The sequence below is a fragment of the Magnolia sinica genome, chromosome 17 (genome assembly GCF_029962835.1).
Source record: "Magnolia sinica isolate HGM2019 chromosome 17, MsV1, whole genome shotgun sequence".
Taxonomy (NCBI): Eukaryota; Viridiplantae; Streptophyta; class Magnoliopsida; order Magnoliales; family Magnoliaceae; genus Magnolia; species Magnolia sinica.
This window is the reverse complement of record NC_080589.1, coordinates 37,451,444-37,472,328: the sequence shown is the minus strand read 5'-3', so window position 1 is coordinate 37,472,328 and position 20,885 is coordinate 37,451,444. Positions and strand designations below refer to the sequence as shown.

The 20,885-nt window shown below is 38.7% G+C and overlaps 1 protein-coding gene across 4 annotated transcripts in view; it reads right to left on the bottom strand.

Moving 5' to 3' along the window:
• LOC131230232 (short integuments 2, mitochondrial) overlaps positions 1–18,058 on the bottom strand; it is a 115,473-nt gene extending 97,415 nt beyond the window's left edge. For 3 of the 4 annotated variants that reach the window (XM_058226060.1, XM_058226063.1, XM_058226061.1), the window contains exons 1-2: positions 17,889–18,058; positions 10,276–10,380 (exon numbers count right to left, since the gene is read on the bottom strand). In XM_058226060.1, coding sequence (XP_058082043.1) covers positions 10,276–10,380; positions 17,889–18,053 — 270 coding nt within the window. In that variant the 5' untranslated portion in view covers positions 18,054–18,058. Of the gene's footprint in view, positions 1–10,275; positions 10,381–13,434; positions 13,540–17,888 lie in introns of all 4 variants that reach the window. The other variant, XM_058226064.1, reaches the window with a different exon arrangement.
• Positions 18,059–20,885: the final 2,827 nt, after the last annotated feature.

Sequence of the window (20,885 nt, the reverse complement as noted above, 5' to 3'; positions counted from 1 at the left end):
CTTTTTTTGGTTTCCCATCATCATCATATCAAAACCCTTTTCTTCCATCCCCGAAACTCTAAACCTAAACCTAAAATTCCTAATTTTGCTACTTTCCCAAATTACCCAAACCATAATTTTCACCCTAGGTTGTATTAGGTTTTCTATTTTGAAATAGACTATACCCTATGCTAATTGGGTGTCCCTACATCCATTAGATCTTAATTTCTTTTTATATAATGATCTTGTGTTATGATGTTCTTTTGATTTTCATGATATTTGTGATGATTATAGCAATGTTTGTGCTTTTTTGTTAAATATCTTAATTCGGCTACTTTATCTCACATGTTATTTAGTTCATGCATCGATCCTGCATCACCCTTCCCAATTAATTTATTCGGACCCCAGTGCAATTATTATGGACACATGTCAAATAGTGGAGGGGTATCCCTCTTAAAGGAAAACTTAGTGGGAAGCTTTGTTGTCAAATGCAATCACATAAGTGCATATGCAGTATTGGATGGAGTGGATCACATATGCCATCATGGCATATGCTGTAACACCTCGTACTTTTTGATACTCGGGTGTTACCATCTAAGTACGTATGTGTGTGGGAGCGCACATTGTCTAATCATTTATAATATGCATATTTCAACCGCACACTACTAGATTCAGGACCAAACTCACAAGATCCACCATTAAATCCAAAATGTATCGTACCTACTTAAAATTCACATTAACACAACCATTTAATTTTTTATCAGGTAGATCAATTCCATTTAGACTTCTCTAAGAGGCCCTAAGACCATAAGTCAATCGCTTAGAAACAATCTACTTGTAAGTAACGTGAACTAACTCTCGACCTGAGGGCCTACCCATGCATTCATAATCGTGGGATCCTAAGGGACCCAAAGGATCATCTGTTTCACTTTAATCAAATCATCCAACCATCGATCCTTGGGGAGAAGCCCCGTGGACACTCCATCTACATTCTAGTTTAATCTGACCGTAGGGAGTAGAATTCACCCATAAATTGAGCTTTCCATCCGATTGATCATTAAGATGGACCATTACATCATTACGGAAACTTACTTTAGGATGTCAATTCCCTTGATAGTTAAATTTAATCATCCACTTAAAATTAGAAGCCCGAATTATGAGATCCGCCATTTATCGAGTCCACAACTTAATGTGGTATGATTTGACACTCAATTACACGACATAGACACCAAATTGTGAAAGCAATCGTTAAAGTCTATCCATATTAGCTTAAGGACGTTTAGAAAGATCAGTGATCAGATCGAGAAATGATCCGACCGTCAGATTGATGGGAATCCGCAAATAGGACCCAAATTATGTTGTGGGGCCCACCTAAGCTTTGGATCCACCTCATCTCTAGTCGGGCATCCTAATACGACCCGTAGAATTAGATGAACAGAGTGGATTCACCAAAAACATCATTGTGGACCCCACTCTAAAGTGTGTGCGCATGCGAAGTGAATGCACTCACTGTGCACTGGACCGGGAAACCCGGTGTTATGGCATAAAATTCATTAAGTTTTTCTGAAGGAGTTATCGCGGGTTGTGAAGTTGTTGTCCATAAACTCGTCTGTCAGCCACGACAAGCCGCAATGGCACAACCCTGATGTCGTTAGGGTATATGTTACGATCCAGATGCTACTGGTGTGTAGATGTAATCGTGACATACATAATGCATCATGCATTATCCACACTATTCAAGTCATGCACCAATCATATGATAATCATGCGAGCGACTACGGGTCCCCAATGAGTCGTCGGGTATATAATGCAAGCCTTGCATCAAGCAATCTAATCCATGATATGAGTACCACCCACAACCCCTTGGCCGGGTGTACGTTATGATACATTCACATCTATAGTCAGGCATACACATGATGCGTATGAGCATTAGTGTTCAAAGTATCGGTATCGCTACGAGTTTTGTTGGCCACGGATATGGAAATAGTATTGATATCGCTGATATGATCGCTAATAACCGAAAATGCAGGAAAACATGGGGAAAACGGTGGAATTTTTAGCAAAACTTCAAGAGATGTTAAAATGTACATATTTGCATATTTAGAAATTAAAATTTTAAAAAAAAATGCAAAAAGAATGCATACATAACAAGTTTCCATTTAATTGGGCCTTAAAAGCATGTGTTGTTGTAAGAAATCAGTCCATCCATCCCATCCTACCTATTTAACCATCCAACCTTCCATCTAGACATCCATCGATATTGCAAAATATCAACAACACATGATATTTCACCAAGAAATCATTAACAATTGGAAAGGAAACGAAAGATTGTGGTCTCAGTATCGCGCGTGTTGCGATATTGATAATATCGAAATATTATTAATATTATCAATGACAAATTGAACACTACATACAACCAAGTGCCCGTGAAAAAAATAATAATAATAATAATTTTTTTCTAATAAACAAAGCTCTGATGATATTGGCGATATTATTGAAATATCGTCAATACACTTATGATACAAGCATCCGATACATTGGCGATATTGATGCATTTGCAATACAAGCAACACCTAGAATTTACATAGTTGAAAATATTGATGATTAAATTAGAGATATTGATACATTGGCAATACTTAGCGATACATTGCTAATACCTGGAATTTCTGATACTACCTGCATTATCGGTATCGCTACCAGTGTTATCGGTATCGCTGAGCTCGAGATAAAGATAATATCAGAGATAATTCAAATGTTGTGAGCATATGAATGGGCATGGTATGCATTACACTAGGCATATTATCAGTGTTAACCATTTTCGAGCCAGGTATACTAGCATATTACCAATCATGGCACATATATACGTATTCTCGTTCATATATACAATGTAAGTGCACAACACGTGATAATTAGCATTAAACAATCCAATATAAAGAGATTAAGAGGACCTGAATGGCAGTCCTACTAGAAATTTAAATATCCATGTGGCATGGTTGACTTAAGACTTGCATCGGCCACAACTTTGGCCTGTACACATAAAATAGGCTAGTAACACAGATGTATAGCATAGGTACAACATATTCATCAAGGTGGTTTCATGGTCTAAAATGATCTATCACAACAGATGGATGGCATGAATAAAACACGTACATTCGGGTGGCCCCTGCCCTGAAATAATATGCTAAGATAGACGAACCGTTGTGCATAAAATACATACATCACGGTGCGTTCCAGCCAGCCCTGGACAATGTCAATAACCCACAAATCGTGGACCCCACTATCCAGTGGGTCTGATGCGGACATCAGTGGTGCGCCCTTTGGAGTGTACCAGAGGAGGAGGCGTCACCAACAGAGTACCAGAGCGGAGAAGTTGATGTGAATGGACGAAGGGTCCATCGAACGCACTTTCTAACGTGCTAAGAGTGCAGGAGTGGCATGACTGCACCCCAACCATAGATCCATGGGTCGGATTTCACACCCTACCACATGGGTGTTCACCCCAACCATATATCCATGGATCGGATTTCACACCTTACCACATGGGTGTTTTAATTTTAGACTTTTTTGTTATTTTTCTTGCTTTAGGGGCTTTATTGCAACTTTCTTTATTTTTCGTATTTTTGTTATTTTCTTGTTTCTAAGAGTTTTAGTGCACTTTTACTTTTTCCATAGCTTCTATATACGTTGTGAGAAACCCTATTTTCATTAATATTGAATTAATAAGAATTCATTTATTTTCTTCATCTTTATTCAAGAGATTAGGGTTTCAGGATTAGCCCTTGGGTGTTGAGGATTCTACCTCGATTTCGGGTTTCCCTCTTTCTAAGATCTTTGAGGTGCTGGAAAAGGTAAGAACATCCTCCTCCTTTTCTTTTGATGACAAAGGACCTATACTTTCTTCATCTCGAACCTCTCATCCTTCACCCCTTTCGTTTCTCTTTGGATACCCCTTTCTAGTTCGAACGGAAAAGAGAGATGGTTAGTCAGTGGAATCAGATTCGAGCTTACCCGTGGACTGATTATGCTAGATCTAGGATATCCTTATATCCCGAGATCCTCCCTTTTTACTGTTTACGTGATCTTATGCTAAGGAGCATGATCCTGACGGAATAACCTTATCTTTGTGTTGAGATTTACCTAATCGCTTTAATTAGAAACAGTTAGTTAATTGGTGTATTTATTTGAATATTCTTTAACCTGATTATATATGCATCTAGGGTTAGGTTATCACATGTCCCTGCATCAGGGCCACCTCACATACACAGAAATCATGGTGGACCCTAGACCTATCAAAACAAATGTGCAGTCCATTTGTCACGGACACGTTTGTGGTCCTAGAAAGATTTCAATGGTGTGCGTCACTATCACTCCTGCTTCTTATGGTGGGATCCACAAAGGCTAACAGGTGGATGGGTGGGTCTAAAACACCTATCTACCTCATAAGTGGGGCAAAGACCTAAAATGATCTGGCCAGACGGATGGACGGCTTAGATAGAACATATATACCACAGTGGGTCCCATGGCCCCTTTGCAAAAAGGTCGGGGATTGGACGTACATCCTCTCTTCGTTTCCTTCATATAAAAATATTATACTATATTATATAACATATAATATATAATATTATATTAGAAAACCTAATAATATACATATGATATTATAGAGTATTATATATAACATAATATTATATCATATAAACATCAAGTGGGGTAAGGAAGGTTTCAAGGGTAGACGTTCAATCTCACTGTTTATTGTGGTGTGGTCCATCTGAGATTAGGATGTCTCATTTTTGGGCCCATGGCCTAAAATGATCTAGCAAATTACACATCAAGGTGGGTCCCACCTGTTCTCCGCCCTTACGCTGATAGGCAATCCTCTGGACGCTGTCTTGTTCCAGGGGCGATCTACTTTCCCTTTCTATATATATATATATATATATATATATATATATATATATATATATATATATATATATATATATATATATATATATATATATATATATTTGTTTTTTTCAATTACTGGTTAGGTGAGGCCTACCTTGGACAATCTAGTCTGTCCATTAGGTAAGCCAGCCCATGGCGAGCTTAAAGAGCCCTAGGAGCGGTAGGTTTAGATGGAAAAATAAACATCGTCATGCCCTAGAAAGATTCTAATGGTGGACATCACTGTATCCACTGACTTGTGTGGTGTAGCCCACCTAAGATCTGGGTCTTCCTCAACTTTTGGTCCCATGGCCTAAAAATCACCTAGCAAAATGGATGGATGGTATGTATAAAACATATACACCATGGTGGGTCCCACGAGTGGGGTCCTTGCTAATGTGCAAAAATGATTTTACACGAAAACAACTAAGGCCCAACCGGTTTTTAGCAGAAACAGCTGAAGCCCAGCCGTTTCTGTGTAAAAAGAGTATTGGCTCAGCCATTTTGACATAGAAACAGTCCACCCCATCCATTCATCGGTCTGGGCCAGCCAGGTGTCTTCCCATCATCTAGGTCTGTGTGATATATTAGTAAAAGGGAAAAATAAATGTCATGGTGGGCCATTAAAGGTGGTACACACGGCCAACAGCGTGCGGGGCACGCCATCTCATAGCGTGGCTTATTTGTGGGGCCCATAATATTGCAACGACAAAGAAAGGAAGTCCCACTCTAGTGAGTGGGCCACCACATGAAGGGAGAACACTTAACAGACGGTTGAACGGTTTGACAGCTTGGATCGTCAAGCTTCTCCACTAAACTTTTCTAACTCTGCTAACCATCTTTCTTACTTAACTTTTCTCTCTCTGCCTCTGTATCCAAGTGCAGAAAATCCCCTTAAATAGACAGATTTGAAAGGGACACGTGAGGGTAAAATGATAAGATTTGAGCAAGCTTTAGCCTTCCAAACCTGAGCCTGGAAGAGATACATTTTTGACAAGCTCGGGCGAACCGAAGCAAATGATAATTCGTGGTAATTCGGGGATTATTCTGGTCGCATACCGTAGCTCAATCTGACCCGACAGTTGTCTGCTGGCATGTTTTACCTGTGAAAATGTTCTTATTAGGGCTTATTTGAAACCTGAGGTGTCTATAATGAACAAGAGTGCATTTTTAAAGGTTTAGGTGTACCTGTAATTTAAAGTAACATGTGTGCACATCCCATATGCAAAATAACCAGTGGCTATGATTTGTACACCATGTGTTTCAAAATGATCGGTTTATTTTGATGTTTGGGTAGCCTGTTTGGCCGATATGAGTACGATAGACGGTCAGATAATGGACAAAAATTAAAGTAATTGTATAGTTAGAAACCTGATCATGTAAACAGATTATTGTACAGTCAATTTTGTAAATGGATAAGCACAAAGTGGATTTTTGGGGTGATCCTTATATAAGGCACGTATACTATTAGGTTCAAGTGATTGTTCGTGTGTACAAGTTACTTAGATTGTTGTTTTGACGGTAAGTTAAGCATATTCATAGGTGACAAACAAGATGAATGGATCTGAATCTTGATTTAATGTGTAAACGAGCGGATATAGATACCTAATAGTTGGTTTACTATAATCGAGTGGTCCAAAATCGACGTGAACAGTTAAATATCTTCATCTAGTAGTGAGTAGTTAATTGGACGGTTGTTTTTTTATGAATGGGTGAGAATACCAAGGTACGAGCCTTACAAAAGGAGGGGTATAAGAACATAGTATTCCATCATAGAATAGCAAATGGAAGAAGGGTGAATCAGGTTTTATAGAATCCATGTTCAAGATGAAGTTGTTGAGGATGATTTGTCTACAATAAGAGATGCAATTGTAGAGTTTTACAAGCGACTATACATCCTCACGTTCTTTCAAGAATGTTGGGAAATCATTAAAGAAGACTTTACGAGCTTCATGAAGGAATTCCACAATCAAGCAACACTTAGTAAGGGCCTCAATAGCACTATTGGGATCTGGTTCTAGATAGGACAGAGAAAAGATTAGCTAAATGGAAGAAATCTTATCTATCTTGGGCGCAGAATTTGCCTAATCAAAGCTACCCTGTCAAATCTACCAGTTTACTACTTGTCTCTTTACGAAATTTCCAAGCAAGGTAGTGAAAAAAATTGAAAATATCTGAAGAGATTTCTTTTGGGAAGGTCAGAACAAGGGCATAAATTTCATTTCGTAAATTGGGAAGAAGTTCAAAAGCTGAAATGTGAAGGGGATTGGGTTAGGAAGAATCAAGAAGAAGAGTTGGGCTCTCCTAGTAAAGTGGTGGTGGAGGTTCGGAGATAAGAAGGATGCATTGTGGAGAGAAGTTATATATAGAAAGTACGGCAACTAGGGGGAAGAGAGTGGTTTCCTAATAAGGCAATGAGCTCAACAGGTTCATTGGTGTGGAAGATTATAAACCGAATAGGTAGGGGGTCAGACCAAGGTGGAAGCAAAATCCCAAAGAGAGTAGGAAGGTTAATAAAAGAAGGATGTAGATTCTTGGCAGATGGTGGTTCTAGAATTAGATTCTGGAAGGATATATGGATCGGAGATTCGAAATTCGAGTACGCATTCCCCTCTTTGTACTCGATTGAGTTGGATAAAGAAGTGAAGGTGTGAGAGTGCTTTGACATTTTGAGGGCGTATATGGTGTGGAGCGTATTGCTGCGAAGAAATTTAAATGAGGAAGAAACCAGTGAGTTTGCTGCGTTAATGTGTATCCCCGTTTAGGCTAGTATTGAGACCTCAAACAAGGACTCTAGATATTGGAAATGGGGAAGTGGTCAATCCGCTACAAAGACATTTTATAGTAAGCTATGTGAATTGGGAGAGCAAAAGCACTCAAGTGCCAAAGACCGGAGACTGGAGAGCCCCCATTTTCCCTAGGGTTCAAGCCTTTGCATGGTTAGCCATTGCCAATAAAATTCTTATGGTGGACAATCTAAAGGTATCAAGGCATCTTCAAAGAGAATCTAGCATGGTACCTCATTTGTGATGGTTAATATGTGTATGATGTGCAAACAAGGTGAGGAATCAGTGGATCACTCATTCTTACACAGCCAGGCTGCAAGGAGTGTATGGGACCATGTCTTTAGGTGCAATTCAAGATCAGCTAGGCGATGCAGAGTTCTCAGGAAGAGATCATAGCTGGAAGGACCTCAGGTCTGTTTTTGGAGAGAGGTAAGAGAGTTTGGGGCCTGATTCCATACAGAATCATTTGGGGAATATAGAAAGGAATGAAAGAATATTTAGGTACAAAGCTAAATCAATCATGGCTATGTCATACGCTATTATCATCCTAGTATTGGGATGGGTCATAGAGACTCCTGAATTTTCTGGATCCTCTACTGTATCAGTGAGAGGTGAAAAGGATTTAGTGATTTTTTAATGAAAAGGCAACGAGGCTGCGAGCCCAAACATTGCGTTGTAATCTTGTTTGCAACTATGTAATGTTGTGGAGTGACGATAGGGGGTCACCTTCCATAATTGCTACTGTAATGACGTTTTGCAATCATTAATGGAATTGGCATCTTTTAAAAAATGGATATTGAGGCAGCGTGTTGTGAAAAATAAAAAAACTCATTTTCCAGGGATCTTTTTGGGGGAATCTTGGTGGGATACAGTGGCACAAATGTGCTTTTGCATCTGTTTTGGTTTTTTTATATTGTTCATGTTATGCTAACTGAATTACACGATTTATGAATTATATGAACACTTGTTTATATAATTGCATCACTACTTTCAAACAGTGCATAGTTTAATACCATATGCAAAGGAAGCTTATATGCCTCTTCTGACGTCTCCTTAAGATTCATTGAAAAATTCAATCATTTCCCAATGTTTCCCAAAGACAGCAATACATTTCCGAAACATGCGATATTTCCCATGCAATACTGCTATGTTTGCGTATCCCAAGGGTTTCCGAAACATGCAATATTTCCCATGCAATACTGGTATGTTTGCGTATCCCAAGGGTGCCATACATAAGCATTGATATTGATACTGAAACCGTTGGTTTTAACATCCTTGTATTTCTTCTTTTCTCTTTATTAAAAAAAAATTATAATGATAAAAAATGAAAAACGAAATTTTTTTTATTTAAAAAAAAAAATTTGAAATTAGTAGAAATAGAGGGGCAGATTTGGGTGTGGAAGGGGACCTGTTTTAAAATGTTTGCAAGTGAAACACCTAGAGAGTCAGCTTGGGAATGTGAGTTCAAAGCAGGAGTAGAACCTCGTAGAAGGATATTGCAACTAAGCTTTGACCTAGTTTTTAGGCATTTATTTATTAGTAAAGAAAATGAATAGAGAGTTTCATCAAGGTGGAAAAAACAGATTCTTCAATGCAGTCTATTGGCCAAACAAATGAAAATAAGTGTCGTGTCTCAGTCTCACATGGGCCAATCCAGACTAGAAGTAGAGAGAAGACAGAAAAATAAGATAGTCACTGGAGAAACAATAGTTGAAAATCCAGGCATAAGAAGCAATAACAATTGCTACAATGTCGTTACACAATTTTATGAAAATGAAATAATTATGTGAATTGAGCCATTATTTAACCCACCGTTGGGGATAGATACATCTTTTCATTCTGCTGTTAACAATAAAGCAGTAAAACCACAGTGAGTGGATACCATCTCTAATAAAAATATAAAACTCCTCTCATAAAAACCATATCTATAACCACCTAGACAGCTCCAAACCTGATCAATTCAGCTTCCTATCAAACCTATGTCACTACAGACTGGAGTTCACACTTTTGCAGACATTCAACTACAACTATGGATCCTCTAGATCTTTAGTAAGCCAATCTTATCCTTACTTAAAACCAGCTCCAACTCCTTGGGCCAAGGACCAACTAACTGAACAATTCAAACACACATTAAGTTCCTAATTAGATGAAACTAAAACCAATCATTGACTGAACAATTTAAATGAGAAATAAATTCAGACTAATAGGTCGATGACGTGGAATCCACCACTTCTAGGAGCATGGAAAAATCAATGTTGCCAGTAAGGAAGACTCGTCTTTTTGGGCCCTCTCTCCTTCCCTCCCTCTGCATGTGTGAGAGAGACATACAACAATGTTTATTTGAACATCCATGAAATATGCTTGTTTGATCTGAAGAGATTGTCATCACTGCCAAGGAAAATAATTTAACAAATTCATATTTTTCCACAAAATCAATAAAAATACCTAACCATCATGGTTCATATTGAATGCAGAAAGTACATTTTAGCTTTCGGTATATTCATGAAGGTAATAGAATAATAAGATTTCAAAAAGATCACTGTTGACATAATGATTTATGATACAGGTCACTCAAACCACTGCTTACATGCATGATATTTGGATTGGCAAGATCCTTCTTATTCAGAGCAATCACACGCCTTTTACTGGAAAGCACGCTCTGAAGGTCCTCATTCACAGAAGACAAGGGAATCTGCACAAAAGTTGAAAGAAATTTAATAGAGAGAGAGAGAGAGTAAATTTCTATTGATGGCCATAATTTCTCTTTGCATACAATATCAACAAACATTTTCAGGCTTCTACCATTTCTCAATGACGTTAGTTTTCTGCAACAATACAAAGCATTTACAAAAATTAAAATTCCTTGAAGATCCAAGCACTCAACAAAGAAATCTTTACACTGAAGTCTCTCTCCAACAAGGCCATTTTCCTTTTCCTCAACAGCGAGCCTGCCTCTTCCCTTGCATTTAATTCAAGTTACATAGCAAGAGGAAAATAGCAATAGATTCAAACATGGGAGCGGGGAAGCATCTTAGTCCCTATTTCAATTTGTTAGCAGGTACTCGAGTCAAGACATCTACAAAATGAGAGCAGGAACGCAAGTTCGAAGTGGGAGTGGGATCCAAAAGCATTATCCCCACAAGAAGATCGCCTTTCTCTACGATATGGCTTAGGCTTCTCTTTAATAAGTTGAGCTTCAGTGTAGAACTACGCACCTTAAAAGAATGACATATTCTTTCACAAGGCATTGAGATCGCAAAATCTTCAGCCTCATCTGCTCAAGGTGAAAGGACTAGATCCCGAAATTAAAGGCAAAGCAGGTTTAGGGTCTCATTTCCATCTCAATATTAAAGTAAAAAGAAGGAATTCAATCAAGTCAAAATTGAATATCCTTTTCTCTTTGGAAGAGTATCCAAAATTCCACTAATAATGTCAAGGAGCCAAAATGTAAATCATAAAATCAAAAGTACATGAACAGATGATGAGAGATTATCTTAGATTCTTCAATGGATCAGAGTCCCATGTTTCTCCTATATGCTCCCTTAGATTTGGCCACCAATAATCCCCAAATCCCAGCTCGGAGCCCTCCCCTTCCCCTTCTAAAAACAATTGCAACCTGTTCCGAACTACTCCTTAAGGTTTTTTACTGTGTTTCTTCCAAACTGACAAGAGACCTCTAACAAAGATGTCTCCCGATCTCCTTTTTACTTTCTTAAAATTGACCAGTGACCATTAAGAAAGAGTCTCCTAAGATGTGTCTCCCTGTTTCTCCATCAAGCACCACGCCACATTTGGAGAAGTGATGGAAACCCTAGGTATCACCCATTCACCCCAAAGAGACAAGGATTTTATACAAAATATTCTGTGAACTAATAATGCACGAATAGTTTGTCCTCCGTCTCCATATTCTGCATGCATAAGATACAAATGTAGGTTATAATCATGTCTCTCTTCCTTGAGTTATCTATGGTGAGAATTTTGTTCACTCAAATTTCAAACTAACCAACTGAAGATGACAACCCTTGGAGGACCCAGTTATGCCACACAAACAGGTTAGGAGCATAAGCATGTCCATGGGAATTCCCCAATAACAAAAAAAATAGAACCTTAGGGAGAATGCTCCATTCCTTTCGATGATCTACCACCATTCGTCCCTTTCTCCTAGCCTGAGGGAGCAGCTCTTTAAACATTCCAACAGGCTAATGTATTCTGTAATTTCTTCATCAACAGATCCCTCCTGAATGTTTGGAACAACACTATCTGATCACCCAAGCTGGTACAAACCTGAGAAACAACTACCTCCTCTTCACAAGCTGGTACAGACCCTTGAACCTTAGTATCCCTAGGGTTAGGTTGCACACCAGCTGGGGCCCAGGACTGACTCCCAAAGTTAGGCTTGGTCCCCTAGGGATTAGCCTTAACATTGTACTCGCGGGAGTCAAATTGCCTCGTGAACTGCGATTTCATGTACTGCTCTAACTCTTGCACCACCTAATAGGCATGCTTAAGGGTATCAACGACATGAGGAATAAGCTCCCGCTAAAGCTCAGATCTGAGGCCCATCATAAATCTGGAAAGGGTGACTAATGGGTCCTCCTAGATGTTACATCGCATCATATACCCATCAAACTTAGTGATGTAATCAACCACAAGCATGGATCGCTAGCTAAAGGGGTGCTACTGATCCAAGAGTTTGTTGCAATAAAAGAGGGGAAGATACTTCTCCTTCCGAACATCTTTCATCTCAACCCAAAGGGTGATAGGTTCTTCCCCCGTCCTCGTCATCTTGCGCTCGACGTTTGTCCAAATCAGTTTCGCTTGGCTCACCAATTTCATCTTGGCGAATCTCACTCGAAGGGGATCAGACATTTCATACCACTCGAAGTGGTGATCCATGTCTACTAACCAATCAAGGAACGCATTGGGCTCCAAGCGACCATCAAAACTTGGCGCATCGACCTTCACGTTCTTTATGACCCGCTCATCTGGATCATAGCGGTCATGGAACTCTCTAGGGTGCCCAATAATGCACCCCACCATGGCCACCGCCTCAGGCCCAGATTTCTCCACATCCTTCAACGTGACCTCCTACATCGTTATGCGTAAGGCCTCCCACTTGGGACTGGCCATCCTCCCCAGCGTTGGGGTTAGTTTGTAAGGAGGTCTCTAACTGAGCAATGCAGTTTTTCTGAGCTACCAATTGGTTATAGTTGGCTCGACCTTGCACCTCTATGGCTATCAGACAGGTGTTCATAGCTTGCATGAACTCGGTGAGTTATTATAGATTCATCATGGAGTGAAGACCAAACCCACACCCAAATCGCATGGGCATGCATGGGGAAACTTAATGTGAAGACTCTACATGACCCTATATGACCCTAGACAAGTCTAGATGAACCTATGTGACTCTATATGACTAAGGAGACAGCTAATCCTAAAAATCCAGCAATATAATTAATGAAATATCCTAGTGCTAAAATTCAGCAAGACGCAAACTATGCTAAGTTTAAGATAAATCTACCATATGTTTTCCTAAGCTCTGATACCAAAATTTGATGCAGGATAGTTTTATAACCAAGGTCGATGGATGAAATCAGATTTTCAGTTTAAACATAAGCAACAAAAGTATGAAGAAAGTACATTTTAGCTTTCGGTATATTCATGAAGGTAATAGAATAATAAGATTTCAAAAAGATCACTGTTGACATAATGATTTATGATACAGGTCACTCAAACCACCGCTTACATGCATGATATTTGGATTGGCAAGATCCTTCTTATTCAGAGCAATCACACGCCTTTTACTGGAAAGCACACTCTGAAGGTCCTCATTCACAGAAGACAAGGGAATCTGCACAAAAGTTGAAAGAAATTTAATAGAGAGAGAGAGAGAGAGAGAGAGTAAATTTCTATTTCTGATTTATAATAGGTATAAGATGGCACTAATTTCTCTTTGCATACAATATCAACAAACATTTTCATGCTTCTACCATTACTCAATGACGTTAGTTTTCTGCAACAAATACAAAGCATTTACAAAAAGCTTGGCTTGACCCACAAGCTTCATCTTAGCAAACCGCATTTGACGGTTTTCCGACATGCCATACCACTCAAAGTAGTGGTCCATGTCAGCAACCCAGTCAAGGAACGCCTTGGGATCCAAGCGTCCATCAAAACTCGGGGCCTCAACTCTCACACTCTTCATCGCACGCTCATCTGGATCATAACGGTCTTGATGACCACATGTGGCTCGTGCCTCTCGCACCACACCACGACCGTTACCACAATCTCTATCCTCACTACCACCACGTGTGGCAGCACGTTCTTCAATGATTCCTTCCACTTGGGAGTGCGCATCTTCCCCTACAGCGGGGTTTTCCTTTTGGGACGCCTCTAGTTGCTCCACCTTAGTCATGGTGGTGGTAATTTGGTTCTCAAGGCAGGCAAACTCACGCCTTTGACCTGCTTCTAGGGCGGTTATCTTTTGTATCAATTGAGCAAGTTGCTCAGATAACTGCTCGTTATTCATGGTAGGTTGAAGTCCGAAACCTCTACCTCTTCTCGTGGGCATACAATGAAGACTTGAACCAAACTCTACCTAACTAGACTACTAGGAGTTATGACTTTCAAGATGAATGCGATGAATGCAAAACTACTATGAACTGACACAATTAAGTTGAAACAGGAAACAACTCAAATCTGAAAATTTTCCAGATTAGGAACTTTCTAAAATTGGAAAGTTTCTAAAATTTAAAACTTTCTAAACCTGGAACTTTCCTAAGTTAAACCTAAAAATCAAAACCCTAATTTGATAACTCGATCTAGACAAAAAACCATGCAAGCCTAGGCTTTGATACCAAATTTGACGCAGGACAGCCCTAATTATGATGCATGCTCATGGAGATAATTAAACAGCGGAAATAAAAGGAATAAATGATCTAAAATTCTAACAGTAATCATCATAACTGAGAAAATCATAAAGGAAACATGCAATGGAGCGGGCCATCACTACAACCATGGAATATGAAATTCAAGTACTACTTAGGTTGGATCCGGCGAGGGATGAGACCTCCCGATCTTGCATGGTCACACCCAATCAATCAATGAAGATCACTAGTCCGAAGAACCAAGAAGTTTCTCGGATTAGGGATTTGAGAATTTGGGGATTTAGGGTTTAGATCGGTTCTCAAGATTTTGATCGAAGAGGAATTAGCCAAAACTGAAAATTAGAAGAAAGAAAGTTATTACCTTGAGGAAGTTGGAGGGGCACAAGAAGAAATTAGAAGAAAAAGATCAAGGGGAGAGAAGAAGCACCATTAGAGAGAAGAGAGGAAGGAGGCAACCAAAGGGTTTGCTTTTCATTAATTAATAGTTGAAATTCGTGTTTAGGGCTTTACCTCACTTAAATAAGCAAATAAAGACATAAAATTACTAAAATACCCCTAGGATAAGCAAATAAAGATATAAGATTACTAAAAGACCCCTAACTAAGTCAAAAAACGTGCAAATAACATAAGTATGGGAAAGTTTGGGCGCTCGGTCTTCTGTCTCCAATCTTCCTTCACATGTGTCTTCCCTAAGTGGGGTCTTCTATATGTCCAATCACATGTGAAAGGTCTTCAGCTCCTCAATATTCGCCTATCCACAAGGACGGCACTTGTGGTTGGCGCTTTCTTCATTGGTACACCTTGAATGCACCTGTGTCCGCATCATAAAGGATCTTGATTTGAGGGGGAAAAAGATAGAAGAAATGAGAGAAAATACCTTTGGAGCTTGAGAAGAGAAAAGAGATGGATAAACAAGGCTTCACACCAAGGTAGCTTTCATTCGGATTCACACCAAATGGGGTTTCACACCACATTCTCCATAAACACAAGAGAAAGAGAAGAGAACTTCAAGTTTTTCCATTAACATCACATATTAATGAAAAACATGTTTGCTTTTACCCCCCTACTTTGTAAATTACAAATACTCCCCCTATAAAAAAGCATAAAACCAATCAAACATGTAAATAAAGTGATGCAAACCCGAAAGGGAAAGCAAATAAATCAATAAGAAAAGAAAGAGATTGTGGGAAAGATCCAACAATCTTCTAGCTGGATGGTAGAGATCACAAATGCAAGACTGTGAGCAAGCTCAACAATCCTCTTGTCTAGAACTAGAGATCACTTCCCCCCCCCCCCCTCAACAGCTACCGTAGAGAATAAGAAATTTCATAAAGAGAATATTAATCAGCTTGTGTTATTCCATAGGACATAGGTCCTATTTATAATCCACCTTACAATCTATAATAAAAGATATGAAATCTAAAAATCTATAGAATGGGAAAGTACCTAAGTAACAAAGCATTCTATAATTAAGAAAATGCCTAAAATAAGAAGATACTTAAATAAGAAAATATTTAAAATTATTCCTTGCCTAAAAATAAAGATATGAAAGAAAGAGCAGATTTCCAAATTTAGAGATTTCAAAAAAAAAATGGAAAGTGATGATGGTTAAAAAAGGAAAGTGGTCCTTTTCCTGTACACACCTGCAAAGCGTGCACATGTGGGATGTGGGACAATTGCATCATAAAGTCTCGAAAAGTAAACTAAGTACTCAAAAACAATAATCACTATAATCCTAAGAAACTGAGACTATCCGATGAACTTTGATGACGTCCACGATCACGGTGGGCCACGATCAAGTCACATGCAATGGATCGATCGTGAAGTCCTCGCAATCCAATGGTCCGAAAACATCATTCACGCAAACCACATGCTATGTGGGGCCTTCAGCTCCTCCTTGGGACTCTAGGTACTCGCCTAACCACGGGGACACTGGGGCTCGGACCCTCCTCTGATATGTGATGATTGATACATCATCACTCACCAATTGTCCATGTGTTGTACATCAACTCAAATTAAATTGTCCAAATTGTATTCCCCTATTTAGATAAGTCATTATCCAAATTTCAAATTGATTAATTAAGAAGCATTTGATTGTTAAATTTCGACAGTTGAATGCTTTTGATTTCAACCATCCATAAAATGTCTACAAGTCAACTAGTTAGAAAGTACAATAAATTTATTTTTAACACAATCTAAGTTGGACCCAACAATTTGGATGGTTTAATTTATCTTTCTGCCACACTTGCAATTTCTTATTCCTTCATATCATCCATTGCATTATTCCTGAGTATTTAAGATCTTTGTGAAAAAGACCTTTACCAAAAGGGAGTTATTTGATACTCCACCAACGTATGATCCTTCATACATAGGCACTGGGACATTGTGTAGATGGTAGACATTACCTCAAATTAAACTGACTAGATTTGAATCTTACCAAAGGTGAATCACAATAAAAATAAAAATAAAAAATAAAAATGGATTATTTGAACAATCCTAATCTCTAATTCATGGACACTAGTTTGTTGAGATAGAAACATTAGATACCTTTCAATTCCAACCATCCAATAAGGGGCACAAGTGGAGGAATGGCCCACTTACAACAGATGTACACAGAGAAGAAACTATTTCAGATTATAGAGATGGAAGTGTCTACCAATAAAGCAACAGAACACAATCCAAATCCCAATCAAAGAGAACTAAGAACACGGACAAGAAGACATGTGACTGAATGCCCCATTGACAATAGGAGACCATGGGAATTGAAAAATAAATAAAAAATACTCCCAAACCAAGTTGTTGGTGGTCTGCGATTGAGACTGTATGCAACCCAAAAAAGAGCAAATCCTTTACATCAAGCTCGCAAAGGGTTCACTTGGAGACCATATCGATGCAAGACAATAAGGTTGTGTTTGGATACACAAATGAATTGAACAGCAAACATTCAGTTTAATCAAGAGATAACAGGTAACGATCTTTCATAGTATCCAAGATAAGGAAGTAGCACATGATTTACAGTTACATTCTTGCGTCCAAGTAGAAAGGCCCAATCGTGATACTTGGAGGTTTTCTTTTCCATTTTATGAGAGTAATAAACAAATGAAATGCAATTCAATTAAATGGAGCATCCAAACATTCAAGAAAACAAATTTGAGATGCATCATCGCCCAAGTAATGAGCAAATCGTCGAAAATGAGAAAGGTTGAGTGGATGATAGAAAGGAATGAATGGTATGGCACGAATCCCTGAAGATGATGATGAGGAATGAGAGGTATTTTAAAAATTAAAATGAAAAATGTAAAAGTTTTAGTACCCGTGCATCACGAACTTCGATGACGAGATCAGATAGCTTGAGTCGGTCACGAATGGCACGTGTAGCGGCAGCCATGTGTCCCGGGAACCAGTTTATGGGCCCTCCTCCTGCATTGAACCCCATCTCCCCCACCCTCCTCCCTACCCACGCTCTTACCGCCCCCATTCTCTCTCTCTTCTTCGGACGCGGTTTGGCTGCTAACCCCATAACGACCAGACTAATAGGTGGGCATCGAGTCGAATCGGACTGCGTTAGGTCCAACTCGACCCGATCCGGTTTTGTCCCTTGCAACTCGATCCGACTCGAACCGAGTCCAGCAGGCCTGACTCGATCCGAGTCCAGATCTTGGCTGGGCTGACCCGAACCAAGTCCAACTCAGTTAGAGATATCAAGTCAGATAGAGTTGGCACGGATTCGGATCAAGTCAATGGGTCATCGGGCTGGCTAGCCAAGCATTCAAAAAATACAATATATAAGTCACGTATTGACTGGGTCCACCCATTTACTAGTAGAATAGGAAAAATTAGACTATGGTATACCCATCTCTCCACAAAACACATGGCAAGGTCATGTGTTGATCGGGTCCACCCATTTACTGTGCTGGAACCAGGACGGATGACTTATTGTTTAAAAATAAAACTCAGGAGACAGTTCAATCAAGTAGCTTTTCTATAGTTTATCTCACTACATTTTTTATCATTAACATTTTGTTTTCACTGTCAATTTAATGTCGATGAATCGAAACATTTCATACTACAGGGTCCACTGTTGATTAGACCAAACACGATGTATATCCCGTATTTGAAAATTCTAGCCATTCAATTGATGACAAGCAAATAGATGGTTAATAGAGAAATTAGAAAGCAGTCATCGTTCAAATGTTAAAATATCACAAATCCAAGGTTAAGAGCTTTCAATTTGGGAGATTTCATAAAGCATCATTCATGGTGAGACGCATAATATCAATACGTTGGACTATTGAGCTAGGTCATTCAACTATTAAAACATCACAGATCCAAGGTAAATAAACTACGTCCATAAAATGAACAAAGTAAATAAACATTATCAAAAATTAAAAGTAAATAAACTACGTCCACATATAGACAAATAAAAATTTCATTTATTCAATAACATATGTATGATGAAATGTCTTTGTGGCGTGTAACCTAAGTAATTTTGTCCATAATAGTAACCCTCTCCTCCACCTCCACCTTTATCGCCAGAATCATCATTTAGTTCTCTTTTTACGGCTTCAACTGCAGGAGAACTTTGGGCTGACTCTGAGCTAGAAGTCTTCAAAAGATGGTCGGTTACATCTACTAAATCGGATGGTGGAGATGCCTTTCCATCGTCCTCATTTATATATTTGACAAGTTTTTTTAGCCGCTTTTTATGATCCGATTTATAAGGGATTCCCAACCGCCTATAAAATGCTACGAGAGTTTTAAAAACTTTGATGATTTACTCATGTCTACTTAAGCATCATGTTGTCTCGGAGGGGGTGGATATTGTTATCTGGTCCTGGATGTCATTTTTAAGCTTTCTTTTATGGCCTCTTTATAATCTTGTTCTTCTCGTTCCCTTAAAAGTCTCAATTGTTCTTTTCTACTAACTGTGGAGGCAATTCCTCTGCTTAACCCTTTTTTATTTATAATGAGCCTACTTTTATATATTTTTATGGCTGGTTGTATTGGTTGTAGTTGTAAGGGGAGTTATGGAGAAAATCTTTATATTTGAGCTGAGAATGACTCGAAATAAATCCCGGACTTCCTAAGGAGCTTTGTTATTTGGTGCAGCGTCTCCTCCCCGACGAGCCAAATGTAATTTCAACTGATTTGTTTTGTTTACAAATTGTTTTCCACACAACCTACATTATAACTTTATCTTTCCATCCTAGAAGTAGACTTGGACTCCATAATCCCAAATAGTTGTCGATGCATCATCTTCCAATGACATATCTATAGGTATTTATTTTGGAAAAAAAATCTGGTTAGGTTAAGGCAACATAAATAATTAAGATATAGTAATGAATAAACGCAATCAGCCAACCATATAATATGAGATTTATGCAACATTAACTAATTTAAAAGTATAAATGAAAAGATAGAAATATACATCCACCTATCAAATATTATAATTTAATTCCTTTTTTTTTAATTGAAATCATGTTTTAAGTTGTAAGCAAATGCAAGAGAAATAGAAGGCAACGTATTATCCTGCAACCTCTTTCATACAATTGTTGCAGGTATTGTCTCATCTTGCTTGTCACTCTCTTCATCATCGAACTCCTCATCAACAGAGTTCCCATTCTCCCAGATCGGACACAACCAATCCTGCGTACAAATGAACGCTTCAACTGATTTTGTTGTAAGTGAGTTTCAATACTTGTTCACGACTCTACTCCATATACTAAAAGCAGATTTTGACGTCATGGTTGAAATTAATATGTCTCGTGCCATTAACAAGAGCACGAGGTATTGTGAATCATGAGATTTTGACTTTCACCAGTCAAAAACATCAAATTCTTTGCCTTCGTACTTTACAAGTGGCTCCTTGAGATAGCGGTCAAGTTCTAATTGGGTTGCCTGCGTTTGAGTCTCAACTTGTGCCAAGAAAGACATAAAATCATTGATCGTGTTTGGTTGTTCATCAACAGTAGAACTAGAACCCACTTCATGAGTACACAGGCCCGCAGCTGCAGTTTTATCTTTTGCAGTGCCCAAAGTTTGTACATAGAAATTGTACAAATCATCAACTGCATCACTAATCTTATCGACCTCGGAAGCACTTTTTTCACTATACAACTTATTAAATATGAATATAACCATGAACATCTTATATTGAGGATTAAGAACGACTGCAACAGTCATTACCAAACTGCATTCAGACCAATACTTATCAAACTATAACTACATTCTCATAGTCATCAATTGTAAAAAGTATGGTCCACTACAGCTTCTGTTCAAAGCATCTTTTACTCTCAAAAGTTCTGATATG